Genomic DNA, 19,948 nt, shown 5'->3' with positions numbered 1-19,948 from the left:
TAGATGACATTCTCCTGATTGGGAATGATATTTCCATGCTAACCTCGGTCAAGGTCTGGTTGTCAAAAGAATTCTCCATGAAAGACCTTGGGGAAGCATCCTATATTTTGAGAATAAAGGTCTATAGAGATAGATCTAAAAGGATGCTTGGCCTGTCACAGAAAATGTACATAGAGGAGGTGCTGAAGAAGTTCAGCATGGAAAACTCCAAGAGGGGTCTTTTACCCCTAAGGCATGGAATTCATCTCTCCAAGAAGATGTGCCCCAACACATCTGAGGAAATTCAACGCATGAGCAAGATTCCTTATGCATCGGCAATAGGAAGCCTCATGTATGCCATGTTATGTACACGACCTGATATAGCTCTTGCTGTGAGTGTCACAAGCAGATATCAGTCGAATCCAGGTGAAGAACACTGGACAGCTGTGAAGAATATTCTTAAGTACTTGAGAAGAACTAAAGATTTATTCTTGGTTTTTGGAGGATCATCAGAGTTAAAGGTAGAAGGGTACACAGATTCAGACTTCATGACTGATGTCGATGATAGGAAGTCAACATCTGGATATGTGTTCTTATGCAATGGTGGTGCGGTAAATTGGAAGAGTTCTAAACAACCGATCATTGCTGATTCGACTATGGAAGCCGAATACATCGCCGCCTCTGAAGCTGCTAAGGAAGGCTTCTGGTTCAAAAAATTCATTGCAGAGCTGGATGTGATGACATCAGATGCCATAACACTCTACTGCGATAACAATGGCGCCATAGCCCTTGCTAAGGAGCCAAGGTCTCATCAGAAGTCTAAGCATATAGAGCGGCGCTTTTACCTCATACGCGACTATGTGGAGAAGAAATATGTAGGGGTACAGAGAGTAGACTCCACGGATAACGTGGCAGACCCTTTCACTAAGCAGCTGAGTCAGCAAAAAACTGAAGCCCACCTTGAGAAGATGGGCCTAAGATATATGACCAATTGGCTTTAGTGCAAGTGGGAGATTGTTAGATGTATGCCCTAGAAGCCAATTTGGCTGACACATTGTTGATTCTAGGGACATAATTTTGTACTTGACTATTTATTATTGAATAAATAAAAGGCATCTTTTTCATTCATATTGTTTATGTGTCTATGAATCGTCCAAGAAATTAATAAGATGATGATACATATTCTCAAGAGTTGAGAATTTGAGCCATGTATCATTGGTGATTAATTTCTAAATGCTCCTGATCAAAGGATCATCACGAGGACGGTGATCGATCCGATCAGTGCACAGATCACTCTCCTTCTGGATGGACGAGACTTGAGTCCACAGTGTAGGGACACTGAAGTGATAGTGCAGGTGCTTGTTAGAGAACAAGGGTACTGAGCGTGACCAATACAAGAAGTCACTTGGATGTCTATCCACTCGTCAGTGACTTGCTTGATGTTGCAGTAGTGTGACTGGTCCTTTGACCTGCGGTGCTTCGGCTACTCACAGTGAGGTTATTGTAGTTTGACTGCACACATACATGGTCTCTAGCCATATGGGTCCATGCAGTGTAGATTGGCTGCAGTAAGTTCACTGTAGGAGTAGGGTATGCACCTATATGGAATCTATCGACCTTGATAGATAAGGAGAGATCCTATGTGATTTATAAGACTGAGTTCGTAAGACCTCGGCCGGGGCAGTATGCACAGTGGAGAAAGAGTTTTTCACTATCGAACTCGAGTCGAATAAATCTTGACATATGACAGACGATGGGGTTTGACGAGTTGTCCATGACCTCCGTCCTGTAGGGATCCACGATAGTAGGACTGTATCACATGTTTAACTGCACCTAGAGGTTCATCATTCCATTCTGCTGGGTAGCCACTACATGCTGCTAGGTGTCACTGGTGGATGGTGGGACTCATAGGGATTATCTTGATGATCGATAAACCCTAATGAGTTGAGTTGGAATCGTTCCAACCCATTGAAAGGAGTTTTCAATGATATAGTGATAGAGATCACAATATATCTCACTACCAGTCAGAATAGAACCTATGGGGTCACACACACTAGAAGTATTGACCGATCCGATGATTGAAATCGTGATTAGGAATCACAAGAAATCAATTTGATTGATAAGAAGTTGAAGAAGGAAAAGGAATTAATTAATTGGACTTGAAACAAGAATCCTACTTCGGGTAGGATACCTAGAGTTCTAATTGGATTAGGACTGGCATTCCTACTTGGAATAGGATTCCTCAATCCTAATGAGATTAGGAGTTTTGAATTAAAATTGGATTCCTACTTGGAGTAGGATTCCTAGAAATCCTAATTGGATTAGGACTTCGGATTCAAATGGAGTCCTAATTGGATTAGGACTAAAATTAAACAAATCCTAATTGGATTAGGATTCCTTAAGTCTAAATTAATTAATAATCTAATGAATCAACATGACTCCTAATTGGATTAGGATTGAAGAGTTCAATTGAGTCATGGTTCATTCAAGTCCTAATTGGATTAGGACTAGCGTAGATTGAACCCAATATGGTCAATCCTAATTAGATTAGGACTTAACCATGAGAGAGGCACCTAATCCTCTTTGGAAGAGGATTAGGTTAACCAAGTAAGAGGGGCATCAGCCCCTCTCATCTTGGATGGTGCGGATTGAAGAAGAGAGGGGCCGGCGCCCCCCCTTCTTTCTTTGGAAAACCATCTAGGGCTCCTACTTTGGAGGAGCCCTTGATGGCTATAAAAAGCACCATGAGGCTGGCGCCCTAGGGATTGGAGTCATCCTCCTCTTGCTGCCGCCACCCTCCCCTCTCCTCTCTTGGTTCAGCCGCAAGCAAAGGAAAAGCAAGGTCCAAGTGTTGGCGTCTTCCTCTTCCTCCAATCCTTCTTCCAACGCAGGGAAAAGAAAGAAGGCTGCAGAAGCTGTGTTCTTCTTCCTTGAGTTCCTTCTTCTTCTTCCTCCTCTCAAGCACTTTCAAGAGTTGAAAGAAAGAGAAGAGATCAGCCATCAAAGGAGTCTTTGCAAGGGAGCTAGCACCCCGGGAAGACAAGAAAGTTTTGATCGGTTCTCTACTTCGTGTGGATACCCGTAGAGGCCGGACGTTTGAACGGCTTCAAACGAACCCTCTTCCAAAACCACGAATTCAGATTCGCGGTGATCATCTACCCGCGCAAGGTGAAGATTTGATCTTCCTATTAGTTCTAAAAGTTTTAATTCTTACCTAATTACGAAAGGTCTCGAAACAAGCGTTCATGCGATGAACGTCGAACCCGTGCATGCCGATTCCGCTGCCATCTGAAAATTTTTGAAATATCAGCGGCATGGGCGGGTTCCCAACATTGTCCAGGCCTTAAAACTCATTTTTGTATCTCATTTACTCTTCAAAAAATAAGGTGGCTTGCCTCCCTTTTATTTTAAAAAAAGAACAATTATTTTAAGCCATGATTCAGCAATATTATAGATATTCGGTGGTTTACGAGCCATGTTCAATTCAAATATCAATTAGCATGGAGAATTCTTATATAATTAAAAAAAATGATGATAGAATATAAGGATGCTATTTATTCAAAATCTAAAAATTATTACAATAAATAAGCATACTTCTTCTTTGGTCAAACGAAGAGGAGCCCAAAGAACAACAATTAAAGGTGCCCCTTCAGCACACATGAAGAATGTCATGGAGATGTACTACAAAGCTGCCCTCCATGAAAAGGTAATTTTAATGGATCTTTAGTAAGATGATGCAAACCCTTTGTGACTTTGAATATGATTCAAGTTGATCCTAAGAGGACCTTGGTACCTATAAGAACCTTTTTACATAGCCTTGGTGCCACAAAGTAATTTCATATTCAAACATAGCATGTGGTGCTCCCACATTATATATTTTTTGTAATTATAATAGTATTGAAGGGAGCAGGTCGGTTGTAACCCTTTTTCTTGTTGGAGAAAAATATAAAGTTAAGTCGGATATAATTGGATCAACTTTCACCCACTTTCTAACTCGTTTAAACACAAAAGTGGATCAAAGCATGTTGGATTTCTGCTTCTTTGATTTTTTTCAAGTATCAAATAAATTTTTATATTAGGACTCCTATTTATTTAATTATTTTTTTCTGTTAATTATATTATGATTTCATTGAAGGTATTGCAAATTGTCCTCTAACAATTAAGGAAGTCCAACTACAAAAAGGCATATGGATTAAACAAAATAAGTCTGATTACAAAAACTTGTTTCATTATAATGGTAAAAATATTAGGGTCTCGTTATATGTAGTATCGGGTTTTTTTCTTTTAGTGCAGATGACTCATACATATCGAGCATGGATGCATTCAAAAAGATCAAAAAAAAAAAAGCAAATTTTGGAGTGCTCTAAGCAGCTTTCATTTTCAAATCTACAGATGACCTAATTTGTAGCTTTTTTATTTTTTTTGTAGATATTCTTGATCTGGAAAGCAAAAGTATTGGATATTTTCATAGCCAAGCTTTAGAATGAGACTCTTGTTCTCCGTCTCCAACTCTATTTTTCTTTGACAAATCACAGCCATCCATTTCTTGCTGCAGGTACCAAAGACGAGTTATGGGACTAAAATGGCATGGGAGGACATGTTTGCCATTTCTGTGATAGGATGGGGTGTAAAGGGAAGGGGATGTACTACTTTCACACTTGAAGACAAGAAGAGATTTTGAGGCCAGACCGGAGGTTGATCCGGACGGTACGGATTGCGCGTTGTACTTAAGAGGAGAAAGATTCAAAAAAAAAAACAAAACAAAAACAAAAAGTCAAACTGCACTATTTTAAGGAAGACCTCGTAGGAATTATTTAGTCCGCTTTTTTGCAAATCAACCCCTCTTAGAATGCTTCCAGAGAGGCAGTCTCGTTATTCCTTCTCTCTCATGAGTCATGTCCGGCTCCAGGGCAATGAATTGCGGTCCTGCCCAATCACAGCCGTCAACTATGAGCTGGACGGTTGGCACATTTGTGGACCCCATCATGGGGCCATTTTTGCTTGTCTTCGTCTGTCACTTTGACACCATGCATTTGTTCGTACGAGATCGTGGCAAAATCTCAAGTTCCATCACACATAAGAAAGGCTCAGGAATTTCTTTCTCTCACTTTTCGTTAAACTCTTTAAAAAAAAAAAAAAAAATTTCTGTGCCTAAAATATTTGATTAATCTTTTGCCGGTAATGATTAAATAAAATTACTAAATTGTTAGAATTTTTTTTATACAACGATCGTTCGTGTTAGTTTAATGTAAGTGTAATCAACTGAGTCAAAATACAATACGTGGCATAAAAATAGGGTACAATAACAGTCTATGTCCATAAGATTTCTATAAAATGATAGGCAGCAAAGGAAGCAACCCAATCAGCCGCTCTGTTCGATTGTTAGAGCTTTTTATTTAGCGTAAATATAACTCATAATGTTTCTTAAATTCTTCGTATTTTCATTGGAATTTTTTATGAATTATAGCATGCACATTTATAATGTCAGATCGGGCTATTAGACCAATTCAATAGAGGATCAGAGATTTTTTTTTTTGAGAAAGCTAAAAGTTATTGATATTTTTTTATTATTTTATAGCATAATAGCACTTGCTTAAAGATGAAGACAGGTCGTGCAGACGGGACCGTATTGAATTAAGCTCGAGTTTGAAATCCACATAGATCTGCAAGCAAATACGTTTCTAACAGATAAAGTTGCTATATTTTTTAGATTAATCCATCACTTTTCATCCTATAGTTGCAATAGTATTATCGACGAAATTCAAATTTTGCAATACTTAATTATTTAACCCATCTAACTTATTTCAACGACCGCATTCGGATATAAATTTTTAATTTATATAATAAATAAATTAAATTTAAGTTGATAGATTTTTGATCTATTATAATATCAAATCTTTTGTTCGACCGATCAACCGATTGTCGCCCTCAATTCGATAGAGATTTTGAGTACATTTCAAGATTCGGAATACAGATAAAATATTTTTCCATGTCTTTTTATTTTCTTGGGATGAGTCTAAATATCAAAAAATAGTTTTTTTATTAAAAAAAAAAACCATGGTTCTCTTGGTCCTACCATCCAACATATCTATATTTTCTACGTGAGGGAAAGCTGCTGAATGGCCAACTAAATCAGTAAAAATTAAAAAGCGAAAATGAAATTATTGCTTTCCTATTGCCGAAGACACTTAAACTTGATAAACCCAGAAGTGAACCATTCCATTCCATGGACGGTCCTCCCTGCGTGTGGCTCACAATGGCGGTCCTTTTTGTGAGTCTTCTTGTACGCTGTGGGACCCTCACACACATACACAAAAAGAAAAAGAAATAGGAGGGTTGTCGTATGGGTGTGCGGCCGGGGCATGACGGTGGTTAATACGCGGGAGGTTCGTCGCTCCCTTCGCCCCACGCCAATGGCGCTCAGAGACATTAAATGTGGGGAGTTGGGGGGCCTCCTTGGAAAATGGAACGCAGGAATAGGGCTCAGGCTCATTTAATATGGGGGGTTGAGGGTTCTCAAGAGGCAAATAGGAATCCCAAGCGACCCCACCCGTTCAAAAGACTCGGGTCCCCTAGGTTTCCAGCTAGCTGGAACCGCGTTTGCCCCCAACCAAAACCCTAATTTATTTTAGAGAAATTACCTTGATGAACTGTAGCTTAACTTTTTTTTTTTCTTTCTTTTTTGGGGACTATTGCCATTGAGAAATGACCCATCTTAAGCATCGTGATGAGAGACATGGCGATGCTGGAGAGCTCAGCTGTCGGTTATTCCGATCGGGATCGGAAAGGGCGTGCAGCATAGGACTGCTATCGGAATCCTGATTGGGTGGCTGCACTCCAACGTAAAACAGCACAAATGAAGAAGTAATCTGGCCGAAGCATATCCAACGGAGGACCCTTTGATGCCTAAGGCAGTATAGTGCTCAAAGAACAGAAGGAGGTTCTCTTGCAATTTGTTAGGGCGTCTTGAGCACTTACCTCCTGAGTTTTCCTCTTTTGTTGATTGTCAGGATGAAGGAGCTTACCTGCCACCGAAGAAGTAGGGCATGTGGGCCGACTAGAAATAACTGGCCTCGGTACCGCCTGAACATTATACATGAATGTCTCACATGCGGATGACATTCTGCCTGTTACATCGGTAGGATTTCGATAACCACTAGAGCCTTCCGGTTAGGATGTGGCCAACCATGGAGAAATCATGATATGCGAATTCGATCGCACAGTGTCGGGCCCGCCAAGTGGCCACTCATGATCAACCTCGTGTTGGCGTCATGGCGAACTCTAAATGGTTGGCCCTTCTGGTGAGTTGTGGCTGACCTGGATGCGCATTAGGGACTAAAGAATCCTCTTATATTCGTTAGTGGTAGATTTTTCTAAGTTCCGATTTGTGGGCGAATATAAGATAGATGGATTTTATTCAGTATAATAATTCAATAGTAAATTGCCATCACAAAATTATTCTTTTTTTTCCCTTTTTTTTGTGATTGTTTGGCACTTTTATCTCCATTGATCTTCATCGATGCCCAGTTCGGGTTTGCCAAACTCACCTTCCACCTGGATGAATTTTTTTTAATAACAATCCAAACCAACAACCCTAATTCCTCATAGAGCCAAAGGCAGTTACATTACAAACACTTGATAATAATTGTCCTAACAATTCTTCATCGTATATACTATATAAATTACGAATTGATAGGACTTCCATCTGATTTGAATAAAAAAAAGAAAGAATTTTTTTCAACCCACTCAACTCGAATATCTAAAATTAAACTATTAGAGAATATTAGGAAGCTAGATTTTGAGCTCTTTTATATTCATTTAAAATTAATAAAACTATTACACTATTCCTCTACTTATACTAGTAAAGTTATAGTTATATAATCTAGGTTGGATTTATCTTCTAATTAGAAGAGGTTACAACTTTTTGTAAATAACCATGACTAGTGAAAACGATTATGAAAAACTAAAATCCTTTTAAAGTTAAATCTTGATTTCTATATTAATTTTATCTTCTGTCACACCATCTAATTCTTCCTAAATTATGATTTAGCACATGCCACATAACTATTATGATTTAGCACAATCACTATATTATTTTGTTGTTATGAGTTGTTATATGCCATCGTAAGTCGTAATGGCTATTATGATTTAGCACTTAAGAAATTAAACATGTTGTTTTGATTATATTTTGCCATATTATGTGTGTCATAACAATATAAAAGACCTTTTGAGTGTGGGTTTACTAGGACCTTGAATGGTAGCATCTCACTCATGTAGATGCTTTGCAATTTACTCTTTGAATTGATAATAATTGTTGCTAATATGCTATGGATCTTGATAGTAGTTATACACTTGTTATTTCACTTGCAAATTAGTTCAATACTACTTACTAAATAATTATCCATTTTTGATGTAATTCAAGATTAAAGTATTTGTTTGAGAAAATAGCTTAAAAAACTACAACGTTGAATGAGATTGTTTTTCTTTTATTTATGATACTTATTTCACCATAAGAGTTAATAACTATAATTCATATATAGTTCAATTTTAGTGTAATATAACTTTTAGTTTATGTCCTGCCCTAAATTTCAAAGTTTTTTTAATTCTCAATCTCTGATAGCTATACATATTTATAGTCTATTATACAATTACAAATAATTATGTATACACAGATATAAGTGTGTGCAAAGATAATATAGATGTGTGCATGAACAATGTTAATTACCGTATGCAAGAACTGGTATAGATATGTGCAATATAAGTATTAATATGTGCAATTGTGCAAGACTTAAAATTAAATGCTAGTGGTGATGAAGAGACTGCTTGTTAGAGTCCTGTCAAAAAAACAAACAGATATTAAATTTTCATTAATTTTATTTGAGGTTTGGAGGGGGCAGGAGTTGTAAAAGTGGCATGGTAATCATGGTTAAAGGTAACCCTTCCACATAAGGTCAACTTTATTTGAACCTTATTTATAAAAAAACATGATTGTCATTATTAATTAACTTTATTAGAAGAAGAGCATTTTGTTTTTTTTGTCATATAGACAAACAGAATGACATATTTAGTAACTAATTGATATACAGTAGTTTCTCAAATTTATGAATGTTTAGTATCAATTGGGACTAGGGCTCCATCTTCTTTCGCAACTCAGATAAAGATAATTAAATTGTAATCATTCAAAGTGTAATTAATTATATCTTGGAATCATGTGTATATATATCCTTTCTCTATATAAATGAACCACTTCCTAGATTTGGTTCTTACTCAGCCCTTGCAATACATTAATCCAAATAATTTCAAATGAAACATTTCTCACTTCCGTCTCAGACCTGGTATCCATATTTGTTTCTCATTCGGTCAACAATGCTTCTGTCACAAAATATGCTTGGAAATAATATTAACAAGTATAAGAGGATAGAATAATGGAATATAAAAATGCCTTCTTTTTCTTTGTAACTATTATCAATTAGAAGCCGATGACAAATACCCCCAAAGGGTAAATACGTACTTCAGCTGGATTCACATGTATATTTCTATGTACACAGTTCGTATCTTTCATCCAGAACCACAGTAAACTTTGGAGTTTGGCAGCCGTCATCCCTTCCGCCATATACCCATCTTGTGGAAAAATTTACGGGAATTCCCCAAAAATTTAAAGCAAATACGCTCGCTCTCTCTCTCTCTCTCTCTGTGGATGAAGCAATAACACCACCCTCTCTCAATAAATGCAATTGCACCCTCTCAATACGCGCTGCAATAATTCCTCCTCACCGCATCCTTTCCGCCTATTCCCCTTTCTCCTTTCTCTTCTTCCTCCCTTTCCCTTTACCCTTCTCCACCTCTCCTCACCTTCTTCCAGCCTTCTAATGGCTTCTCTCGTGGTGCGTCTTCCTAAAAAACTTCTTTAGTGTCTTCCTTGCAAGCACTAAATCCTTTTTTTTTTTCCAAAAAGAAAGGAAGAGAAAGTGTGTGGGTGTGTCACAGAGATTTGTTGTTTATTCTCCTCCCGTTATCTTGGTTGTGTCTAGTTATCTGGTGTCAAAGGCTCTATACATCTCTTTTCTCTCTTCTCTCTCCTTCTATGTCCAGTGAGTACCTTGGAAACCAAAGCCTAGCTTCACCTCTCCTCGCTCTCAACATGTAAGCCACTGAATAGCTCTGCCCACGAGCCGAAGCCCATTTGAAAGGAAAAGAAGTCGGAAAAGAGCAACAGAGGTAGAGATATGCAGAAAGAGAAGGTGAGGGGGAGTAGAATTAGGGTTTGGTAGAGAGAAATATGCCTACAGGTATCATGATTCCGGCAAGAAATGTGCCGTCGATGATCGGAAGGAATACGGGTGCTGGTTATGGGTCCTCATCAGCACTGTCCCTTGGCCAGGTCTGCATGTACAAACATTTCTGAGTTCTACTTTAGATTTTTCTTTTTTCTTTCCCTCCCCCCCGAAGTGGGGTATAGATGGTCTCTATGTTGAGAGAATATGCAGCGTGTGAGGCTGATATCGGTGCTTGCAGTGGGGACTGCTCTATTCCTCCTTGTTTTGCTTGGATTTTGGTCTTTTTGCTTTTTATCTTTTGGGTTTTAGGGGGTTTTTCTAAGGGGCTGCTGGTTGTTATTAGGCGAGTGTTTTGAGCCATTTGAGTTTAAATCCTCCGCGGTTTCTGAGAAGCAAAGTGAGAGGTGAATCGTCTGATACTGCTCTTATACAGAACACAAGAGGCTAGTCCTTGCATACCCTTCAAACCTGTTATATTTTCCGTTTCTCTATACATAGATCTCAATTGTAATATAAAGGGCAGTCCTTTTTTCATAAAAAAAAAGGCAGTCTTTTTTCATTCTTCTCTCTACTCTTCCCTTCATGCATGTACTTATAGAGAGCAAGAGGAGAGTCCTTACATACCTTCTATATATTAGAGGAAGACAGAAAGACTTATACTCTCTTATCCTCCTTTATTTTCCTCTTGATCTCGTGTGTGTGTGAGAGAGAGGGGTGGGGAGCGGAGCTTTCTTGTTATATCTTCCATTTCTCAAGACAGAGATCTCAATTGTGCAGTCTTTCTTCATTCTCCACCCCACTTTTCACTTTATAGATTTACTACTTCTCCCACTTTCAAAATTTATTGTGAAACTGTCAATCTTTCGGGAGCATTCTTGATAGATCTAAGCTGTTTTGGTAGGGGATTTATCTTCTGCTTCCATTTTCTTTTTCAAATTTATCCGAGGTTGGCATTAAAAGGCTATTCCTTCCTTTCAAATTTATCCTTTCAAACATATACCTTTACCCATATTTTCTTTCTTCCTTCCATGGTTTCTTTCTTTGTCTTTTGAAGGTAAGCTGATCACTGGGAAAAAAAATGAAGTTTTATACTGTTTTTTGCTTGCAAATATTTGCAGCCAAGCATTTTGGAAGGGCAGCAACTCCCACTCCAACACCAGCATCAGCTTGTGGAGATCCCGCAGACAACCACGGCCGAGAGCGAGATGGTAAGGACTCGGGAAGAGGACTTCGAGAGCAAGTCGGGAAGTGAGAATATAGAGGGGGCATCCGGTGATGACCAGGATGCCAACCAGCGGCCGCGAAAGAAGCGTTACCACCGCCATACCCAGCATCAGATCCAGGAGATGGAAGCGTAATTTTTTGACTCCTATTCCTATTACCAAAGGAATCATAGGGGAAAAAAATGATGTTGATTACTAATATCTCATCACTTTACTCTCCAAAATCTCATTTTCGATTGTTTTCTTTTTACTCCAAATAATTTTTTTAAAAAAATTACTTCTATTTATTACTGCACGCCCAACAACTCCATCATTTCTTTCTCTTCAACTCACATTTTCCCTTGGACTCGATATGATCTATTTTTGATGCATAGAACTACTATGAAAAGAGAAACTTCTTCTTATTTTTTCCTTTTTAGATTTAAATTCCCATTTTTTTTAGTTGGAAAAAAGTGAAATAGAAAACAAGAGATATCCAATTTCAGCTTTACTTGGATTTTTGCTCTTCTGTAAATCCTTATTCTCTTGGCTCGTGAATTATTCTGCAGTTTTCTCAACATAACAAAATTAAAACAAGGAGGCCTACTTTTAATTCTTCTTCTTCTTTAGATGTGAATCCTCTAATCTTACTCTTTATTTCCTCTCAGTTTCTTCAAGGAATGCCCCCACCCTGATGACAAGCAGCGAAAGGAGCTGAGCCGAGAGCTTGGGTTAGAGCCCCTCCAAGTCAAGTTCTGGTTCCAAAACAAGCGCACCCAAATGAAGGTTTAAACCTCCATCCACACATACATGAAAAAAAAAATTGCAAAAGGAAAAATAGAAATAAATAAAAAAAAAAGAACGCCACTTTTTTAGCTCATTGCGCTGCATATCAGCCACCGACGACGTTCTTGCTAAAAAAAATTATACTTTTAGACGTACTGTAAACGTTCCTGCGCCACAGTATTAGTGTATTAGTCTCTCTTATGTTGGGTAGGAATTCATAGTAATCACTCTTAGCTTGCTCTGCTAGAATTATGTCATCCTCTAATCTCTCCTTTTTCTCTTTACTTCCCTCATAGACTCAACATGAGCGGCAGGAGAACGCTCATTTAAGGGCCGACAATGAGAAGCTCCGGACTGAGAACTTGAGGTACAAGGAAGCCCTCAGCAACGCCTCATGCCCCAGCTGTGGTGGTCCCGCTGCTCTTGGGGAGATGTCCTTCGACGAACACCATCTGAGGATCGAGAATGCTCGGTTAAGGGAGGAGGTAAGTGATTCATAGCATCTCAGTAAATGATTAAAGAGCTTAGGTTAGTTGCATTACTTCTAACACTCTTCTTGTGGTCTTAAATAGATCGATCGCATATCCGGAATCGCTGCGAAGTACGTTGGGAAGCCAGTGGTGTCGTACCCGCTGCTCTCTCCTCCAATGACTTCACGCTCGCCGCTGGATCTTGTGGTGAGCGGGGCGTTTGGGGTCCAACCAGGCATTGGAGGTGAAACATTTGGAGCTGGGGAGCTGCTTAGGAGTGTTTCATGCCAGCCCGAGTTCGAGAAGCCAATGGTTATCGAGCTCGCGGTGGCTGCAATGGAGGAGCTTATTCGGATGGCACAGCTTGGTGAGCCACTTTGGGCCCCGGGGCTCGAAAACCCAATTGAAACCCTAAATGAAGAGGAATACATCAGGACGTTTCCGAGAGGTATCGGTCCGAAACCATTTGGATTCAAGTCAGAGGCCTCTCGCGAGACTGCAGTGGTCATCATGAATCACATCAATCTCGTTGAGATACTCATGGATGTGGTATGATAGCTATCGATTTATTGCTTTCTTCTTTGATTATGGATTTGTATTTAATTATCTAACTACTTAATCTTTCATAGAATCAATGGTCCTCGGTGTTTTCTAGCATTGTGTCAAGAGCTTTAACTTTTGAAGTGCTATCAACCGGAGTAGCAGGAAACTATAATGGAGCTCTGCAAGTGGTACCTCTCTCTCTCTCTCTCTCTCTCTCTCTCTCTCTCTCTCTCTCTCTCTCTCTCTCTCTCTCCCCTGTGTGTATGTGTGTGTATATAGGCTCTCTTTTCTTGAAGTAATCGTAATGTTAATAGCTTCAAAAACCTTGAAGCAGTACGTGGTCTGGCAAACTACAATATTTCTTTTTTTCCTTCGAGAAGGACATTATTCTGTGCTGCTCTATGGGAATAGTTTAGAGAAATCAGTATTCAAGGCTAACATTTTATTTTAAGTGATATGTCGACTTTTTTTTATTCCAGTGGCTTGTTGATAAGTAATTCTGACTAATTTCTGATATGATAGAGCTTCGTAATGTTTTGTGTTCTGTATCAATAACTACTTTTCTGAAAACAGTCCTTTAAAAATATTTAGTTTTCCAAACTGTTCTTGTTCTAAATTGCATGTATCTAGGGCCACATACGTCATGAAATTAATCTCATGTTCCACAATTTCCTTAGTAAGGCATATGACACTAAGCTAAAGGTATTTTTTTAACTGGCATGATTTATGTGATAGATGCGATGGTTAATTAGATTAAATATTGATGATTTTATTTTCTTGAGAATAATGGTGGGGGACGACCAATTACTTCATAGAAATGGTGGAAGAATTACTCATGTCAAACTCTTTGGGAAACAACAAGATAGAAGCTCCTCCTGATGGAGGAGGGTGCAACCACAAGAAGATAGCCTTGTTTAAGATAGGTTTAAAATTTCTTTTGGATGAAATTTGGTTTCAATTATTTAATGCTAATGAGATGGAAATCTGTCCATCAGGTTGTTAAACACATTAACACATCTATGCCCGCAATCAGGGATGCATTTAAACATTACTAATATCAATTTCTTGTTTCAAGAATCTGCAGATAGTAATTAATTACTTAACATTTTGCAAAACCATGCTACTATATACAAACTTATATATGCTCTAAAATTGTTTTTTTTCAAAATAATGGAATTACTAGTAGTAATAGGTTGCAAATTTATTACAGATCATAGAGAGAGGCAAAGAAAGATAATATGAAATGTATAAATATGCAAAGATCCACCTTGAAGAAAACTAGAGGGTTCTTATTGTCATAGGGTAACCCAAATAAAGAGCATATAGCTTTTCTCTTTCCTATCAGTCTGTAGCTGAAGAAATAGAAATTGTATGATGGAGGAGCTATGTGAGACATCTACCTCAAGGAACACTAAAGCCGAGCGCAATAAATTAAAGTTTGATGTTAAATTACTTTAAATGACTTTCATTTGCTCAAAAAAAATCCCAGTTAATCACGTTTTTGTTCACAAGACTGTTTTCTGATTTCTCACCTTTATATTTTTTATGGCAAGTTCTTAACTCGACACCAACAAAATGTGATAGCCTTACACACTCCTGTTACTTGATTCCATGCCTCTTTGATCCGTAAGTGCGAGAAGAAAACACAATAATATAAATTTTGTGTGGCTAAAACCCAAAATTAGCTTAATGCAGCCTTGGAGATTATGTACTCAAATTTCTGTAGCCTCTCTACATCAGAAAAGACTCCAGAGTGTTCTCTTGGGAGAATACTATCTGTATCATGCACTAAAACTTTACTTATATAACTCATTTGCAGCTTCCTTTCTTCTTAAAAGAATATCTAATGTTTGCTTTTTTGATAAGTTTTTCTTTCAGTTTAACGAGAACAATGACCTTAACATTCTAAACTGTCAGATGTCGGCAGAATTTCAAGTACCGTCTCCGCTGGTTCCAACTCGTGAGAGTTTATTTGTGAGGTATTGCAAGCAACATGCCGATGGAACCTGGGCAGTAGTTGATGTTTCCTTGGACAGCTTACGCCCCAGCCCTGTATTGAGATGTCGAAGAAGGCCATCAGGCTGCTTGATTCAAGAAATGCCAAATGGTTACTCAAAGGTAAAGATTCACATATGAATAGATTAGTCATGTTGAATTCACATCTGATCATAACCATATCGTCTAAGTCCTTTCCTAACTATCTGTAATCAGCTCTATGAGTTCTTATTTGCCACCTGATAATATCAAATTTACCTCTGGATACATTATATCATCTCTATCTAAAATTCATATGATCATAACCATATCAGTTAAGTCTTTTCCCAACTATCTGTAATCGGCTCTATGAGTTCTTGTTTGCCACCTGATAATATCAAATTTACCTCTGGCTTATATTATATCATCTCCATCTCATTGACATTAATGCAGCACTCTTCTTTTTCTTTTAATATTTCACAGGTGATTTGGGTTGAACATGTTGAAGTAGATGATAGGTCTGTTCACAATATATACAAGCCTTTGGTTAACTCAGGCCTAGCATTTGGTGCGAAACGGTGGGTCAGTACTCTGGATCGGCAGTGTGAGCGCCTAGCAAGCGTAATGGCTAGCAACATCCCCTCTGGGGACATTGGTGGTAATTAACCACTCCTTTGTTTTAAATAATTGAATTCAGTAATGATCTGAAATATGTTGTGAAGGTATATGATTTTCTCTTAGATGGATGAATTATTAATATACTTTTGTTTTAATAATTTGGTATCACAGTAATAACTAGTCCAGAAGGGAGGAAGAGCATGTTGAAGCTAGCTGAGAGGATGGTTATGAGCTTTTGTGGTGGTGTGACTGCCTCAACTACACATCAGTGGACTACTTTATCTGGTAGTGGTGCAGAGGATGTTAGGGTTATGACGAGAAAGAGCATTGATGATCCCGGCAGGCCGCCTGGTATCGTCCTCAATGCTGCCACTTCCTTCTGGCTTCCTGTTCCACCAAAGAGGGTCTTCGATTTCCTCCGTGATGAGAGCTCTCGTAGTGAGGTATATTGATCAGAATAGCTGAATATATTCTTTTGTTTGTTCAACATGAGGATGACATATGCTTAGATTTCATTTCAAAATTTCAGTAGAATAAGTGATCGATGCTACTGACCTGAGACCTAGCTAGTTCTTATTTTAATAAAGACAGCTCTTCGTTGGACTAATATAATTTGCTGCTACAATTACAATACTTGTATTTTTTTTGATTGTATGATGTAAGTTACTAATGATAACAATACCTTCTTTTAAAGTCCTTCAAGCTACCAATAGTCATATCCAGTTTTTTAACCTTTTTCTTAGTAGTTCTCATGAGCATTGCCATGAAATTCTAATAGTCCCATTTCAGTTATTAATAGCAAAATAAGCTGTCATAGTACGTCCATTATGAGTATATTTGGTGAATTTTAAGTGCTGGGATAAAAATTTTCTATGCAGAGTTTGCTTTGTTCCTATGTAACACATATTCAGTCAAAGTGCCATTATCTAGTAAATTACCTCATTATGGTGATGACATTATGGCAACTATCACTATGAACACCAGATGTTCATTAGCTGACTACTTATATTAGAACATTGAAGGTTATTCTGTTTACTAAAACAATTACAAGATCCCTTGAGATGTTATTGAACTTCTGACTTGCCAGTCTCTCTAGTAGATAATATTTTATATATAACTCTGATTGATCCAATTCTTCATTTGGGAAGGAACCATGCTTCACCCTGAGTTGGTACTTATTCTCTATTCGTTATACTTCATTATGTCATATGATGCATTTAGTTCTATTTACCCATGCTACAAAACCTCCTAAGCAAAGAATGGTATAAAGTATTTGCTTGTCTTACTAGGACCACTTCATCTATCTCAAGTCTTTGGAAATGATGTATTTGTATTTGGACTGTGGATTTGTATGCGTAAATATTCTCACTTCTCTCTGGATTATGGGTGTGTTTACAGTGGGATATCCTCTCCAATGGTGGCGTGGTTCAGGAAATGGCTCACATCGCCAACGGCCGAGATCATGGCAACTGCGTCTCCCTCCTCCGCGTCAATGTAAGCCCAGAACTATCAAAAAATTGTTCAGTCTCTTGTCTTACTTTTTGTAACTCTATTGCACTTTCATGTCATCATGCATGCATTTAGTCCAATTTCAAATAACCAAACTCTTGTTCATTTTTATCATCTATCTGCTTTTATGAATCTCAAGTGCATACTTCCTTATTTTTCACTACTTGAATTAAATGTACTAAACATAACTCATTCGATCATAGAGCTCAAACTCAAACCAGAGCAACATGCTGATACTACAAGAGAGCTGCACCGACCCGACGGGCTCCTACGTGATCTATGCACCAGTAGATTTTGCTGCTATGAATGTGGTTCTAAATGGTGGTGACCCCAACTATGTTGCACTTCTGCCATCAGGCTTCGCCATCCTCCCTGATGGCCCTACTGGGAGCATAGGGGAGGTTGGTTCTGGTGGATCCCTCCTGACCGTTGCGTTCCAAATCCTGGTCGACTCAGTCCCAACTGCCAAACTCTCCCTTGGTTCAGTGGCGACCGTCAACAGCCTCATCGCCTGCACTGTCGAAAGAATCAAGGCTGCGGTCTCGGGTGAAAATGCCCAGCAAGCCTAAAGACTACAATATAAAGGTGAGTTAAACGTTTCCAGAACTTGGGAGGAAGCTTCACTGAGCTTTCTTTCCCACCTCAAGAAAGGTTTACTTCTAGTCTTGAAGTTAGGTTCTTTTATTGGTATTAAAGATAGGAGAATTTTGAAGGTTTTGAATGCTTCTGGATAGGGGTTTGAGGTAGTTTTTTCTGGGGATCGGAAGCAAAGGGAAGTGGCAGAAGGGGTGGGTATACATGCGTTCCTGAATCTTCATTGTATTCTATAGAGGAAATTATTGTGGTTCCTGAATCTTCATTGCGTTCTATAGAGGAAATTAAGAGCTAAAGAAACTTAGGTATACATGCATTATGGTTAGGGTATTTTTTTTCTTCACATTATGGATATGAATTTCTAAGTAGTGGCATAGGGACCTGAACATGTTCTATTTCTTAATCTGATTTTCTTTGCAAAATTTACTTGAATAAGGCCTGCAGTGAGAATTTAAAGGAGGAAGCTTTTGTGTTTCTTAGGATTGCAAAAATTTTAACTTTTATCGTATGAACTTATTTAGTCTTCTTTTTTGAAAATTTTGCTGTCTCATTAACAGTAACCCGTTTTTCAAAAGTTTGTATTACTCCTAAAACTAGTTGCACCATCTGGTTTTGCTAGTTATACTTTTCATTCAAATCCCTCTTTTCAAAAAAAAATTTTCCACTGCTCTCCTGGTAATTGACATCTCCTTTAGTAAAGAACTGAGTCTATTTGTGCTCTAACCATGTTTTCCTGATGAGCAGGAGAAGAAGGAGAGGAGAATGGAAGCTTTATTTGTGGCAAGTCAAGAACGCACCTCAGACTCTCCTTGCCATGTGGTGCTGGTGGTTTTGTTTGTTGGTCAATTCAATTGCAAGCACTCCCCCGCCACCACTATGCAAGGGGGGTTGGTTCGGGTATTGACTTACCCTTGGCTGATCACTAGTACCTCTCCCAGTTTTGCAGCACCCTAAGTTTTCTTTGTAATGCTCTCATTTCAAGTGTTTCCTCCTCCATTTGTGAACAAACTTGATGCACTTCGTGCTTTCTGTGTCTCTTTCTTCAGTCAGTTTCATCCCTCTTTATTGTGTTGGTGGCTCTAGTCAAATGAAATGCCCAACTCCGCCAAGTGACCTTGCTTCCTTTTCTATTATAAAAAGTTTCTGTAGACCATGTTGGTATGATATTTAATTTCTCTCTATCCCTTTGAAATGAAGCCTCAGATGGGTTGTTTCCCATTCCTCCACCCCATGAAAATAATAATAGTGATAGTACCATGTGATTTGCTTTCACAAGTCCAGTGGTGTCATCAAAATGTGATTGGGGAGTTGATGGGTTGTTGTTGCACTCAGCCTTCATTATTGTTGGCTATGGGGATCTGCCAAACCATGCACTAAAGCTCTTTCCACAGACCTTATCTTACTCGTAGCATGTCTTTGTTTTTCACCCTCTATACTTCATAAATTTAACGAGAGACAGGGATCCAATATTTTTGGTTGAGGAATATCTCAATCTTGTGAGCAATGTCTCAATCTTTGGCATTTTAATCCCTCAATTTGAAATGTGAACAGAAGCACTATTTCTGACTACGCTTATTATTGCAATGAAGAAAATGCCATCATTGTTGTGATCCCGGCATGCTTCAGATGAAGAAACTGTGAAGAAGGCACCGCCTAGATGTGGGTTGTGTCAGCTTAAAAAATCTGAGATGAAATTTGAAGGTATAAACAAGCTTGAACATAAATTTCTGATCGAGAATGCAAGGGTCTTAGAGAAACTTATCAGTCACTAGTGATGGCATGGTTTTGAGGGATACACGGGCATGAAAGAGTGAGTTAATTACATGCAAAAACAAAGAAAGGGTGCATATAGACCAAAAATTATACGGATCAAATATTAAGGAAGGACTATCTGAATTTTTTGTAGATCTTGTGCCTGCAACTAAGCGAAATGGAGGAAAAGGATTTATATAGCCAGCACAACAAGTTTGGGATTGTGGCTTAGACTAGTGATAGC

At 38.4% G+C, this 19,948-nt stretch overlaps 1 protein-coding gene across 2 annotated transcripts; it reads left to right on the top strand.

The window, feature by feature from the left end:
• The first annotated feature begins 9,672 nt into the window (after positions 1-9,672).
• Positions 9,673-19,118, top strand: LOC103703476 (homeobox-leucine zipper protein ROC2-like). Of its 2 annotated transcripts, none has more exons than XM_039132243.3 (12): positions 9,673-10,360; positions 11,375-11,610; positions 12,127-12,244; positions 12,541-12,729; positions 12,817-13,263; positions 13,344-13,445; positions 15,175-15,375; positions 15,715-15,889; positions 16,021-16,292; positions 17,248-17,343; positions 17,562-17,943; positions 18,697-19,118. In XM_039132243.3, the coding sequence occupies exons 1-11, from the start codon at positions 10,259-10,261 to the stop codon at positions 17,925-17,927; spliced, it is 2,304 nt and encodes a 767-aa protein (XP_038988171.3). In that variant the 5' UTR covers positions 9,673-10,258; the 3' UTR covers positions 17,928-17,943; positions 18,697-19,118. The 2 variants fall into 2 exon arrangements, with proteins under 2 accessions (XP_038988171.3, XP_038988170.3); XM_039132242.3 differs by having other exon boundaries at positions 9,733-9,863.
• Positions 19,119-19,948: the final 830 nt, after the last annotated feature.

Source organism: Phoenix dactylifera, chromosome 14 (genome assembly GCF_051530095.1).
Source record: "Phoenix dactylifera cultivar Ajwa chromosome 14, Ajwa_hap1_PhDact_Kaust_v1.1, whole genome shotgun sequence".
Classification (NCBI taxonomy): domain Eukaryota; kingdom Viridiplantae; phylum Streptophyta; class Magnoliopsida; order Arecales; family Arecaceae; genus Phoenix; species Phoenix dactylifera.
Note: the sequence above shows the minus strand (reverse complement) of the source record. Positions and strands in the feature narration are given on the sequence as shown.

Bases quoted from the DNA above. Each gene is read 5' to 3' on its own strand.
- LOC103703476 (XM_039132243.3), top strand. From the start codon at position 10,259: ATGCCTACAGGTATCATGATTCCGGCAAGAAATGTGCCGTCGATGATC. The intron at 13,264-13,343 runs GTATGATAGCTA...AATCTTTCATAG, and splicing joins TTGAGATACTCATGGATGTG to AATCAATGGTCCTCGGTGTT. The intron at 13,446-15,174 runs GTACCTCTCTCT...CTAAACTGTCAG, and splicing joins ATAATGGAGCTCTGCAAGTG to ATGTCGGCAGAATTTCAAGT.